The 14,221-nt window shown below is 40.8% G+C and overlaps 1 protein-coding gene across 1 annotated transcript in view; it reads right to left on the bottom strand.

The window, feature by feature from the left end:
* Positions 1 to 14,221, bottom strand: part of PDE8B (phosphodiesterase 8B) — a 68,219-nt gene that overhangs the window by 16,439 nt on the left and 37,559 nt on the right. The window contains exons 7-14 of the mRNA XM_015419534.1: positions 12,736 to 12,814; positions 12,477 to 12,617; positions 10,641 to 10,729; positions 8,903 to 8,963; positions 8,399 to 8,450; positions 4,694 to 4,771; positions 4,087 to 4,163; positions 2,579 to 2,743 (exon numbers count right to left, since the gene is read on the bottom strand). Coding sequence (XP_015275020.1) covers positions 2,579 to 2,743; positions 4,087 to 4,163; positions 4,694 to 4,771; positions 8,399 to 8,450; positions 8,903 to 8,963; positions 10,641 to 10,729; positions 12,477 to 12,617; positions 12,736 to 12,814 — 742 coding nt within the window. The remainder of the gene's footprint in view (positions 1 to 2,578; positions 2,744 to 4,086; positions 4,164 to 4,693; positions 4,772 to 8,398; positions 8,451 to 8,902; positions 8,964 to 10,640; positions 10,730 to 12,476; positions 12,618 to 12,735; positions 12,815 to 14,221) is intronic.

Genomic DNA, 14,221 nt, shown 5'->3' with positions numbered 1-14,221 from the left:
TGCTGTAAATAAAGAAACTGAACTAAAATGCAATTAAGAGATGTAGGCTTTGAGCAGAACCTCAGGGCGATTGTTACCAGTTTTCCTTTATGTAGGAAAAGTCATATGAAGACTGTGTATATCATAATTTATGAAAACTCACACTACTGTCTGTTTTCTTGTTAAAATCCTGGGGTATGAAATGTAATCCTGGGACATGAAATTTGAACAGGGAACCTCTCTTGCAGCAGCCTTACTGAAATGGCTGGGAGCCAGGCATGGACTGGGAAGTTAAAATGTCTGTAGAGCAAGCCAGGTGTAGTGGCCCCTATGGTGCTAAGAAAAGCTACTAGGACTTGGCTCTGTTTGCTCCAGGTTGCTAGTAGCCCTGCAGTGCAAAGGCCCACCAGGAATATTTCTTTAAGTTAATTGGCTAGTGTGCCCCTGTCTGGAGCTATGCTCTAAATGTGACACTTGAGTTAACCACCTTGTTTTGCTTTGTAGTAGACACTGATCTGAAACAACAGAGCTTCCCTCTTTGGGGGGGGGGAGGGGGTCATTGTAGTTAAGAACATAAGAGACGCCAATGTTGGATCAGGCCAAAGGCCCATCCAGTCCAACACTCTGTGTCACACAGTGGCCAGAAATACCAGTGCCATCAGGAGGTCCAGCAGTGGGGCCAGGACATTAGAAGCCCTCCCACTGTTGACCCCCCCAAGCACCAAGAAGACAGAGCATCACTTGCCCCAGAGCCCCTAGCTATACCTTGTGGCTAATAGCCACTGATGGACCTCTGCTCCATATGCTTATCTAATTCCCTTTTGAAGCCATCCATGCTTGTAGCACCCACCACTTCCTGTGGCAGTGAATTCCAAGTGTTAATCACTCTTTGGGTGAAGAAGTACTTCCTTTTATCCGTTCTAACCCGAACGCTCTGCAGTTTCATGGAGTGCCCACGAGTTCTTGTATTGTGAGAAAGGGAGAAAAGTACCTCTTTCTTTACCTGCTCTTTCCCATGCATAATCTTATAAACCTCGATCATGTCACCCCTCAGTCGTCTTTTCTCCAAGCTAAAGAGCCCTAAGCGCTTTAACCTTTCCTCATAGGGAAAGTGTTCCAACCCTTTTATCATTCGAGTTGCCCTTTTCTGCACTTTTTCCAAAGCTATAATATCCTTTTTAAGGTGTGGTGCCCAGAACTGCACACAGTATTCCAAATGAGGTCTCACCATTGATTTATATAGGGGCATTATTATATTGGCTGATCTGTTTTCAATACCCTTCCTAATAATCCCCAGCATAGCATTGGCCTTCTTTATTGCAGTCACACACTGTCTCGACATTTTCAGTGAGTTATCCACTACAACTCCAAGATCTCTCTCTTGCTCAGTCTCTGCCAGTTCAGACCCCATCAATGTGTATTTATATTTAGGATTTTTGGCTCCAATGTGCATCACCTTGCACTTGGCCACATTGAACCCCATTTGCCATGTTGACGCCCACTCGCCCATCCTTGACAGATCCCCTTGGAGTGCCTCACAATCCTCACTGGTTTTCACCACCCTGAACAACTTTGTATCATCCGCAAATTTAGCCACTTCACTGCTTACTCCCATCTCCAAATCATTAATGAACAAGTTAAAAAGCAGTGGACCAAGTACTGATCCCTGCGGTACCCCACTGCTTACCACCCTCCACTGAGAAAATTGCCCACCTACACTCACTCTCTGTTTTCTATGAACTAGCCAGTTTTTGATCCATAAAAGGACTTGTCCTTCTATCCCATGATTTTTGAGCTTACTTAGGAGCCTTTGATGAGGAACTTTATCAAAAGCTTTCTGGAAGTCAAGGTAAACAATATCTATTGGATCCCCCTTGTCCACATGTTTGTTCACCCCCTCAAAGAACATTAACAGGTTAGTGAGACAAGATCTTCCCTTACAGAAACCGTGCTGAGTCTGCCTCAATAGGTTTTGTTCATCTATGTGCCTACTAATTCTTTCCTTAATAATGGTTTCCACCGATTTACCCGGTATCGACGTCAGACTGACTGGCCTGTAATTTCCCGGATCTCCTCTGGAACCCTTTTAAAAGATGGGAGTGACATTAGCTACCTTCCAATCCTCAGGAATGGAGGCAGATTTTAAGGAAAGATTACATATCTTTGTCAGGAGATCCACAAGTTCACATTTGAGTTCTTTCAGAACTCTCGGATGTATGCCATCTGGGCCTGGTGATTTTTCAGTTTTTAAGTTGTCTATCAGTTTTAGGACCTCCTCTCTCGTCACCTCAATCTGACTCAGGTCTTTCAACACCCCTCCTGAAATCAGTGGTTCTGGAGTGGGCAAGCACTTCTCATCTTCCACAGTGAAGACGGAGGCAAAAAATGCATTTAGCTTCTCAGCCATTTCCCTATCATCCTTCAATACTCCTTTTACCCCTTGGTCGTCCAAGGGCCCCACTGCCTCCCTGGCTGGTTTCCTGTTTCTAATGTATTTGAAGAAAGTTGTTGGTTCTCAGTCAGAAGAATGTGCACTTTCAACAAACAGTTCTATATTGTTTAGTGAAGTTGCTTGCTTGAATATTGCCTTCTTACTCACAGTCATCAGACCTCCAACAAGATCACTAGTGTGAGGATCTTCATCTTTGGTACCTAATTGAGGAGAGTAAAGTTCTGTTGTCCGTAAGATTTCCAAAACTCTATCTAACGCCTCTGCAACAGTTACAGGACTGTTCTCTTGAGCTGAATTGATTATATTAATGACCTGTAGAGTTACAAAGAAGAGAATTGTATTGTATATAAAAATCCCATTGCTGATTTCAGACATTTGTTAAATATAAATAGACCCTAAAAGGACTGCCAATTGCTTAACCAATTAATCACCTTAGTTATTTATCGCGAACTGCCTAGGGCAGGATCTCTGGAGAGATGGCATAAGAATTTTCCAAACAAATGAACAAACAAGTTAATTACTATGAGCAGCTCTGAGTTCCCTTTGAAGAGGAAAACGGTGTATAAATTTTTTAACAGAAAATATTTAAAATATTTCTGTCCTTTCTGAGGAGACTGAAAATATGAGGTAATTTAAAATTTAACAAACACAATTACTCATTCTTAGAGAGAAAGGGCATCAATATTTTCTATTTCAATGAGAAGCAAAAAAAGTTGTAAAACATAATCTCAGCCCCATAAACTCAGCCCCATTGAGGATGAAAATATGCTTGAACTACGAAAGCTGGGCTTCATAGATCAACCATTCGCTATTGTAGGAAAGTATCAGTTGCCTGTTTCCTGCGAGTTTACACCCAAAGACATTTGAAAGATAAATACCACTGCCATCAGTCATACGTCTGGTATGCAACAAGTTCAGATTTCCCTAGTTTCAACTTGTTCACTACTTTTCTCCCTCTGTTGTTAGGAAAGTGACGAAAAACATATTGGATAAGTTCATATGTAGTAATAAACGGTGGGTTTGGTGCCATGGAATTCTGCATGTGCAACAATAATTGTGCAAGTGGAAATGCCAAAAATAAAGCTTGTAATCTACTCGCGTGAAATGTGAGCTATTGTATCACAACTTTCCTTTCCACATGTGCAAAACACAGCCAAGGTATTTTTTGATTCGGTCAGTACTGTATATTCTTTTCTACTGTGTGGACATTCTTTGGGAAGTCACAGCCCTCCATTTTATCATGGTCCCCAGAACTGTGACTTGTAAGCAGGTTGAAATGAGAATTTTTTTAAAAAATACTTTTCTATATTATGAAAATGCATCTTGCACAGTAATTGTGATAAAGTACTAATTTATATGGAATAAACAAACACATACGGTAGCAACAGCATATCACTATACAATAGTACAGTGATATGTATACACTCTGTCCAGCTTAAAGGTTGGCAGCAGGCTGATATACAAGATGGAACCATCGTCTGAAAAATGTATCGCTCTTTCTTAGATGCAAATATATATGAACTACAAATTCACAAGGTGGTCAAAGATAATCCTTTTTGACTGAAAAATTCAGGACTTCCTCTCCATCAGGCTGTCTGAAAAGTCTTCCTGTTCCCATTCTTATAGCAGATTTGTAGAAAATATTTGACTCCTACCTTTGTAATTGGAGCTTCTATCGTCATGGAGTGAATTCTTGCCACAGATGAATACCGACGATTCTGTAAGCTTGGGGCTGCCATTAAGTATAAATATTTGGGTTTTGAGAGCAAATAGAAGCTGTATTTTCACAAAATCCATCGTTTTCAATGAGTGTGACCTATACATTCAATCAAGTACTTGTTCGAAAGCCGATTTACCCCTCCCCCATGCATGCGCAGAAAGCACACAGGACCAGAGGCAACATTGCTACTCTGGAGGCCCCCAAACCACATGAAGAAGGGGGTGGGGAGAAGGCTACTACTTAACAGTGGGACCCCAAATATTCTTGTGCCCAAGTGGAGCAGCTGGTGTATGATTTTATCTCAGCCAGGGTCTTAAGTAACCAAGGAATTACAAATGGATTTACCACCAACAGGTGATCTGCAAAACATTTCCACTGATCATTTAATTACTTATTTTATCTGCTATAGCTCAGGCAGGTGGGAGCTGATTGTCATAAAAACCATAAAAGATAAATCAGATGCTACTCCCTTGGATTTTAGCAGTAAGGAAGATTGCTGCTTTTGCAAGATCTCTGGCTTTTTAATATCTGTATTTTCTTACCATCACTGCTTCGAGAAGTTATAGATTTGACATCAATGGATTCTTTCCTCCTGTTCTTGCATCTGAAGGAGTGAGATTCTATAAATATTACAGGAAACATTTTAAAAGCAGTCAGAATGGGTGTCACAGCCACACATACCCTTTGTTTAACAGTGTAAATTTTAATTCTCTTACTTTTACAGGTGAAGAATTTTACAGCAGAATATGTCATGATCTACCTACAGCGGCGGGGGGGGGGGAGAGACTACAAGAAATAGAACAGAAACAAACTTCTTTTAGCTCTGAGTCTTAAAGATAGTCTATGCTGCTGCCTTACCACATACTAATCTTAGGCTGTGATCACACACACTAAATAATCCACCTTCAATCCACTTTCCAACTGGATTTTTACTGTGTGAACTGGCAAACTCCAATTTCAATGTGCATTGAAAGTCGATTGAAAGTGGATTATTTACTGTGTGTGATCACGACCTTAATTTGGTATGAAAGTAATGTGCAGGAATTGCAGGAATAACTTGATTCTCCTTTGCAGCTGGTCATTATACAAATTAAAGTTGTCAGGCTTCAGGATTCTTATATCTATATAACTACTGTAATCACCATGATCAATTGAACTCACTGATCTCATAGGGGTAGGACACTTTTGTGCTTCTCAGTCACATCTGAGATCAGCTGCAAGTGAAATTAAAATAGTGGTTCCAAATACCACTTAATATATTTATTTATTAAATTCAGTTTCTAGACTGCCCTCCCCTGTGGAACAGGGTTTAGAAAAAGAAGAAGAGATTGGATTTATACCCCGCCCTTCACTTGGAGTCTCAGAGCGGCTTACAAACTCCTTTCCCTTCCCCTCCCCACAACAGACACCCTGTGAGGTGGGTGGGGCTGAGAGAACTCTGACACAAACTGCTCTTTTTCAAGGACAGCTGTGCCAGAGCTTGTGACTGACCCAAGGTCACATCAGCAGGTGCAAGTGGAGAAGTGGGGAATCAAACCCGGTTCTCCCAGATTAGAGTCAGCGCACTTAACCACTACACCAAACTGGTTTAGGTACATCAATAAAACCAACAATCATACATGAAATTCATAGTAAAATCAATAAAAATACAATAATTAATCTAATTAAATGGTGCTAAAACTTCCAGTTGCGCCACTGCCTCACAGGGAGGAGGCAAGAGACAGGAGTGCAAGTCAGATGGAAACCGTCATTGTCTGTCCTGGCAGCTAGATATCTCTCAGGCCGAGACCACCAGTAGGTTTTTATCTTATCTTCTGAGTGCAATGCTCTTCAGGGGGTATACCAGGAGAGGCAGTCCTGAAGATACATGGGTCCCAGATCGTTAAAGGCCTTAAAGGTTAGCCTTAAAACCTTGAACTTGATCCGGTACCCCACTCCGAGCCAGTGTGGCTCATGAAGCACAGGTTGAATATGTGCTGTTTATGGGGTCCCCGTAACAACCTACGCTGCTGCATTCTGGACCAGTTGGAGTTTCTGGGTCAGTCTCAAGGGTACCCCTATGTACAGCAAGTTACAGCAGTCTAATCTGGAGGTGATCGTTGCATGGATTACTGTGGCTAGGTCAGGACAGGACAGGTAGGAAGCCAGTTGCCTGACCTGGTGCAGCCGGGAAAATGCCAGTCGGGCAACATTTGTGATTTAGGCCTCCATTGATAGCGAGGCATCCAAGATCACACACAGGCTTTTGACATTTGGTGCCGGTATCAGGGGCACACTGTCAAGAGCCGGGAGTTGGTGCCCCAAACCTGCCCCACCCAGCCACAGAACCTCCATCTTAGTAAGATTCAGTCTCAGCCGGCTCTTTTTCAACCATCCCACCACGGCCTCTAGCCCCTCGGCCAAATTTACTGGGGCAGCAACTGGCCAGCCACCCATCAACAGATATAGCTGGGTGTCATCAGTGTACTGGTGACATCCCAGTGCGAAACTCCGCACAATTTGGGTGAGGGGGTGCATATAGATGTTAAACAACACTGGAGAGAGGACTGACCCCTGAGAAACCCCACATACTAGGGGGTGCCTAGTTGACACCCTCTCTCTCAGAGCCACCCTCTGTCCCTGACCTTGGAGGAGTGAGGTGAACCACTTCAGAACTACCCCAGTGTATAGTGTAATAATTCTATCCCTATGGGCAGAATCTTACTATATACTTACCTGAAAGTAAATATCATTCATGAAACATTCTGTTTTTCTCTGCAATGTCCCTTTACATTACATCCCTTTGTTTTTACTGTCACTTTAATTTCTCTCCTTACTTTGTTACCCTGTTCTCTTACACTCCCTGACATTTCTGTATTGATATTTAAGTATTGTTTCATGGAAGAGAGGGCTTTAGTTATCACTTTTCTCTTTGCAGCCAAAGTATTGCTCATTAATTTTTATTTTATTTTTCAGGATTACATTTTTGTTATTTTCCCCCCAAAACAATTTATTAGGATATAATTTTAAAAAGTTCAAACATATATCAAAACTTATACAATTATATATCCTCCCCTCCCCCCCCCCTTCTCGGCTTCCCACAGTGCTCCAACCTCCAACCCAATTCTTAAATTTTCTCCATACCTCCCTTTCTCCTTATTCACAACCACAGGTAACTTATCCTTCAACAGTTATTCTTATACATTTATCTATTTTCTACTATCCTTTAATTTTCAATAGTTCTCAAAGCAAAGTAAATTGTCCTTTACATCCCAGTACATTTTTTGTTATTTTTTTAATTCCTGTGATTGCAATTAGGATTAAAAATATATATATATCTGTAAGCAATCACTTTCACTGCAAAGGAAAAACAGTAATTAAATTGTGCTTATGACCAAAGATCAAGGACTCATAATTAAGGCTTACTTTAGGATTGCTGTGGTCAGCATGAACGAAAGTAAGTAACAAATGAAGCTGTCAAAAAGAAACAGCTAAGCAGGAAACGTAAAATCTCAATTCAACTATCTTCATGGGGTTTTTCATGATTTTTAAAAACCGCTTCTCTCTTCAAATATGCGCAAATGATATGAGTGCACAGGCAAGATTGGCTGTGTTTATTGAGGCTATCAAGAAACCCTTCTGCACGGTCAGCTTCACACTACAAGAAGAACATGTACACAGAGTTTTATAAAATTATGCATAGAGTGGAGAAAGTGGATACAGGGAGCTGTTTCTCTCTGTCCAATAATACTAGAACTTGGGGACACCCAATGAAGTTGATGTACAGGACAAACAAAAGGAAATACTTCTTTACTCAACAAATAATTGAATTATGGAATTCACTGCCTGTGGACATAGTGATGGCCACAAGCACAGCTGGCTTTAAAAGATGGTTCGATAGATTAATGGGCAATAGGTCCATCAACGGTTACTAGTCACGTAGAATGAAGGGAACCTCCACATTCAGTGCTAAAAGGCAACATGAGGGAAGGTCTTGGCATCTATGCCCTGTTTGTTGGTCCTCCAGAGCAACCAGTTGGCCACTATGGGAAACAGGATGTTGGACTACCTGGACCACCAGTCTAATCCAGCAGGGCTCTTCTTTATGTTCTAAGCAGTTTGGCATGCAGACTATTTCCAAGCAATAGGAACGTACTGTCACACAGAGGGGTTTCTTAGCTACCTTTATGGGGTTACCCTTCAGAACAAAAGCAGAAGTAGTTCTTCATTTTCTACTGAGGCCATATAAGGAAAAACCATTTTCTAACCTGAATGAAACTGGTCTCCTGAGCTCTTCCCATCGTGATGAATCTTGTAGCTCTGGTATTAAGGGAAACAAACATATACTCCTTTGACTCTGCTAAAATTGAACTGCATAGACACTCACGTATCTACAAACTGCCTACTATGTGTGTGTATATAAACTTCCTACGTCTCCATTTGCACATATAAACAATTTAACTATCTGCACAATCAAGAGACAGTTATTTTTCTATTCCTTTGAATTATGAGTTCTATGTAACTGTAATAGCTACATAACTTTCAGGTACTTCGGATATCCATCTTACAGTTTCAGCTACAAACAAAAGTGGCACTCTTGAGCTAGGTACCAAATCATGTTGCTTGATCAAATAAATGTGTATCTCACCTAAATAATTTTTCAAAATAACCTGACAATATTTGGATTTAGAATTTTTGAATATACATTGTTGATACAAAAGAAAATTGTTAATTAAACTGGCAGGTTATATGCTGCAAAATGAACATGGTACCTGTTTGTTGCTTTCATTGGTGCAACACAGCTTCTTGATAGATACAAAATGTCTGATTTTCCTAGCAATATAAAATAATCCATGGTTACTAATAAACATAATGAGAACAGAAATGGTGATTAGGTAGCAATTTGTAAAAAAACCTGACTTGATCGTTTTTCTTTTTCTTTTTAACTATGACATTACTGTGTTGGATCTAGTGACTTCCTTCCATTAAATGAGGACTCTTCCCTGAAGGAGAAAGGTCTTTCTGATCCTCACTTAACAGAAGGGAGTAATGAATCCAATCCAATATTATATAGTTCATCATCTTCTCAATAACATTCACATTTTTAGACGGGTTTCCTTACTCATAAACATTTCAAGAATCTGAGACCCCCCCTTCTAACCTTCAACTGATCAGAAAGCATAGTGGTTAGCTCACAAAGATTCCCCTTCTCCAAGGCTGAGAAGAAATCTTATTTTCATTCAAGGCGATAACTTGCCAGAATCTGCCCCTAAACTACCTTCTGAGGACATTCATTCTCTCCTCTTCTGGTGTACTCTGTGAGGTGTCTTGCAATAGTTAGTCCTGCCTGGGAAATTCCTGTGTGCATTTCTGCTCGTTTCACCTGAGTGTAGCTACAGAAATCTTCCTGTTCCCAGGTCAAGTTACATGCTTCCATCTCTTTGCAGGTCAAGTTACATGCTTCCATCTCTTTGCAGCTCTTCTCCAGCTTTTACATTTTGTATTAATGCAGCTCCAAATATTTAAGAAGTACTTCAGTTTCTTGCCTTGAAAAACTATCTCTGATATTACCGTATTCAGGACCTTAGTGCTGAATTCAGACTTTCACAAGTAACTTCGTTACTTAGTAAAAAAAAATCCCTTCATGGCCATCCAAGTATATTGTTGCCTCGACTGGACACATTCTCTTAAGCCAGATATAAAACCTAAGCCAGGGACTCCTAGGAGTAAGAGGCAGAAGGTTGTTTCCTTCCTTACAGTTAGGGTTTCCAACTGTGAAGGTGGACCCAAACTGGAAGGGGGACTCCATTCACATGTTTGTCTGTCTGGGTACACGTTCTTCCCAGTCACACAAAGTAACAATTGTATAAAAATTATGATGTGATTGAGATAGTGGAGTTGCATAGGCATAATGGAACTTCCTGACTCTTTAGTCAACATACAAGGAATTAGCAATGCTCCTTCTATTTCTCTTCAATTAGTGATTAAAATATGGAATCCACTGTAAGAGGATATAGTGATGGTCACAAGCATCGATGGGCTACAGGGGATTAGATAAATTTATGGAGGACAGGGTGAGCAGTAGCTACCAACCACAGTGATTAAAAGGAACCTCCACATTTAAAGGCAGCAAAACTCTGAATACCAGTGCCAGTAGGCAACATGAGTGGAAGACCTCAGCCTCTATGCCCTGTCAGCAACAGCAATGTTCCACTCATGTCTTCCAGAATAACTGGTTAACTACTGTGTGAGACAGGATGCTGGACCTGATGGACCACTGGTCTGACCCAGCAAGGCTCTTATGTTTTAAATCAACATTAATAACACAGTGAGTTTGTGTGTGTATTTAGTAACAGAGTGGTGTTTGTGTGTGTGTGTGTATTTAGAATGTGTTTGCACACACATTGAAAGTTGATTAGCTAAATAGATAAATAGATACATACACATATACTCAGAGTTTGTTTAACAGAGAACACAAAACACAATTTAGTTTTTAGTTAACATACTTACCCTCCTTGGCCAGTCACAGGAGTTATCTTCACATGCTGTTGAATACTGTCTCCTGATTTCCTCCGTGCATGATAAACTCCTTGCCATTCCTAAATAACAAAGTAAAAGCAATACACAAGACAGTTTGCAATCCTGTATTCAAAAACAAACAAAGCAAAGTGGATAGGATTTAAGATACTCCATCCTATTGGCTTAGTTAGGCCAAAGTACTAGGCAGTTCATGAGGCTTTTAAAGATTCCTAGCAATAATATATAATGGAACATGAAGAGCTTTACTGTATCATATTCTGCCATAAAGTTTCTAGCAAAAAGTTAAAATGGGTAAATTCATGCTATCTCAGGGATTCTTATCACACATATCACATCTGTGTTCAAGCTTATCACTTATCCATCCTTTCTTTTAGATAACATTTACTATAAGGAAGGTTATATGGTCTAGCCTTTAAAACAGGCCCTTTAAATGAAATCTGGTGTGAAAAAAAGGATATGGACAATATTAGATGAAAGGGCAATCACAATTTCCCATAATAATGTCATCATGAACCTTGACTGGCTCATTAAGTCTATACCAGGTATGTCCAACAGGTAGATCATGATCTACCAGTAGATCACGGACGGATCAGAGGTAGATCATCAGCCCCACTTGGTCTCCAGGTTTGCTGGACAGGTGTTTGGGTTTTTTTGATTTCCAAACTTGACAAGATGCAGTGAAGCTGTATACTCCTGTTTCGGTTCAACTTATTTGTGTGAATCTGCGTTGTGTGAAAATGACAAACAGTACACAGCATTCCAACATGACAGATGAACATCTCCAGGATTCCCTGAGACTGGCCCTCACGCAATATTCACCCAACTTCAAAAAGCTGGTGGATGAAATGCAGGCTCAGACGTCTCACTAATGAGCAAGAGCGAAGTTTTAAAGATTGCGCAAGATCAGCCTGGATCAATATTTGACCTACATTTAACACAAATAACTCTGAATAAAAGTTAAAGAAAGTTATTGAGACAGTTAAAGAAAATTATAATTCAATAAAAAATAAAAAATGTTTGCAGTTCTTTCTGGATCTTCATCTCTCTGTTTTGTTTTTGCTTATTTTGCTTACCAGTAAATGACAGAAGTTGCATTATAAATGGGGGGGGGGGGCCCGGCGGCGGCGCAGTGGAACCCAACTTTAGTGGGTTAAAATCTAATTTGAAACTAATTTGAAACTTTATTTTCATGGTGGTAGATCACCGGCACTTTTGGCCGGAAAAAAATAGATCACTACCTGTTCGAAGTTGGACGTGCCTGGTCTACACCATCACATTGTCAATGATAAAAGGGGTTAGAACCAGGAACAGTATGTCCCTCATTCTGGGAGTGGTCCCCTCATATCTGGTAGAACGAGGATATCTACCTGGCAGGTAAAATTCAGTTTCCAAATTCCATGCAAAAAAGCCAGGTTCTGTTGTAAGTCTCAGCCTTGCACATTTCAGAAGCACAACTATTCAAGTTCAGCTTACACAATGTATTGTATATGTTGCTTGGTCGTAATAAAAAGGTATTACATGGCATCTGTTTTGGATTTGACTATGGACCAATGTGGCTGTCTACTTTTTTTCCCTATAAGCACTGGCATTACAGACAAAATAATGGATAATGTCTTCCATCTTCTTGACAAAAGGTCTAAGATCTAGCCACTTGTATTTGCCACCACTTTGACAGAGCAATAGCTAAGATGAAGCCTTGTCCTTTATTTGTAATTTACCAAAAAGGAACTGAGGAGAAACTTTTTCAACTCGGAAACAAAAGACATCTCAATAATTGAAGGATGCAGATGGAATTTAGTCACCTACTTTCCCTCTTTTGATACATGTGTTGATTGTGTCCAGTAGGTCTGCACGGTTTTTGTCACTTTTTGGAAGTTCAGTAAGCTCCTTTCCAATTAGCTCTCCCTTTTGATAGCCCATCATTCGCTCAAAAGCTGGATTAACATACTGTAAAACAATAAATTAATGCCAACAAACAAGTAAAGCTTGCATCTTATAAGTGTGTTCAGAAAGCATGTGCTATTTTCAGTATCCAGTACGCATACTATGTGCACATTTTCCATACCTGTATTACATGATCATCACTAGTTATTTCTATAGCTTCATGACAGTGGTCCAGAGCTGTAAACACTGAATTACAAGCCCTGCAAGTAACAAATGATTATATACTGTTAATACTGGTAAATATACAGGATAGAGTTACATTAGTGCATGGATCATATACAGGGGGAAAATTGAAACACTGAACTTTTTTCACTTAAAAAGTCTTTCTGTTTAGAAGACACTGGTTTAATGCACACCCTTTAATGCCTGTATTTATTTATACATAAAATACTTTATGGTAACTGCACTTTAAATAGCTACAGCTGCATCCTTCTGGAAAACAAACAAACCAGTCTGGAAGACATGGGCCCAATGTATTCCGTCTAAAATATTTCCACAGATGTTCCTTTACTTAACTTGATCAAGCCTGTTTTTTATGTGAAGCTTTCAGAATAAACTAGAAACATTCTATATGTTTTAACTTCTACCAGGGGTCATTTCGTAGAAAAAGAGCTAGGGGAACTCATTAGCATAACTCATTAGCATTATTTATTTATTTATTTATTGATTTGATTTTTACCCCGCCCTCCCACCAAAGCGGCTCAGAGCGGCTTACAACAATAAAAGCAATAAAACAATACATCTAAAACAATATACAATACATTAAAATCACAATTTATCCACATTATACTATACATTATAATATACACAAGATGGCGACTATAAGTGCTGACATACTCAATCTAGGTTGTTGAATGCTTGGCGGAATAACTCCGTCTTCACCGCTCTCCGGAACTGACTAAGATCCTGGAGAGCGCGGATCTCCTGGGGGAGCTGATTCCATAATGTTGGTGCTGCCAGAGAGAACGCCCTAGTTCTGGTAGATGTTAATTTGGCGTCCCTAGGGCCAGGGGGGACTAATTGATCCTGTGACTCGGATCTCAGTGCTCTCGGGGGAACATACGAGGAAAGGTGGTCCCGCAGGTAGGTAGGCCCCAGACCATAAAGGGCTTTAAAGGTCATAACCAGCACCTTGAAGCGTATCCGGAACGCTATTGGCAGCCAGTGCAGCGCCCTCAGCACCAGATGGATGTGCTCCCGCATAGGGGCACCCGCCAGCAACCTGGCTGCGGCATTCTGCACCAGCTGCAGCTTCCGAAGTTGCCCCAAGGGCAGCCCCATGTAGAGAGCATTGCAGTAGTCTAATCTTGAGGTGACCATCGCATGGATCACTGATGCCAGATCATTGCGTTCGAGGAAGGGAACCAACTGCCTAATCAGCCGTAGATGATAAAAGGCCACCTTGGCAGTGGCTGCTACCTGGGCCTCCATTGTCAGGGAAACATCCAGGAGCACTCCCAAACTCCTGACTCTCGGAGCTGGCACCAATGGCACCCCACCGAAGGCCGGGAGTGGGAGCCCTACCCCCGTACCGCTCCGATTCAGGCATAGGACCTCCGTCTTCATCGGATTTAGTTTCAGTTGACTCTGTCCAAGCCAGTCCGCTA

This window comes from Gekko japonicus, unplaced genomic scaffold (assembly GCF_001447785.1).
Source record: "Gekko japonicus isolate JY-2015 unplaced genomic scaffold, Gekko_japonicus_V1.1 scaffold206, whole genome shotgun sequence".
Classification (NCBI taxonomy): Eukaryota; Metazoa; Chordata; class Lepidosauria; order Squamata; family Gekkonidae; genus Gekko; species Gekko japonicus.
Note: the sequence above shows the minus strand (reverse complement) of the source record. Positions and strands in the feature narration are given on the sequence as shown.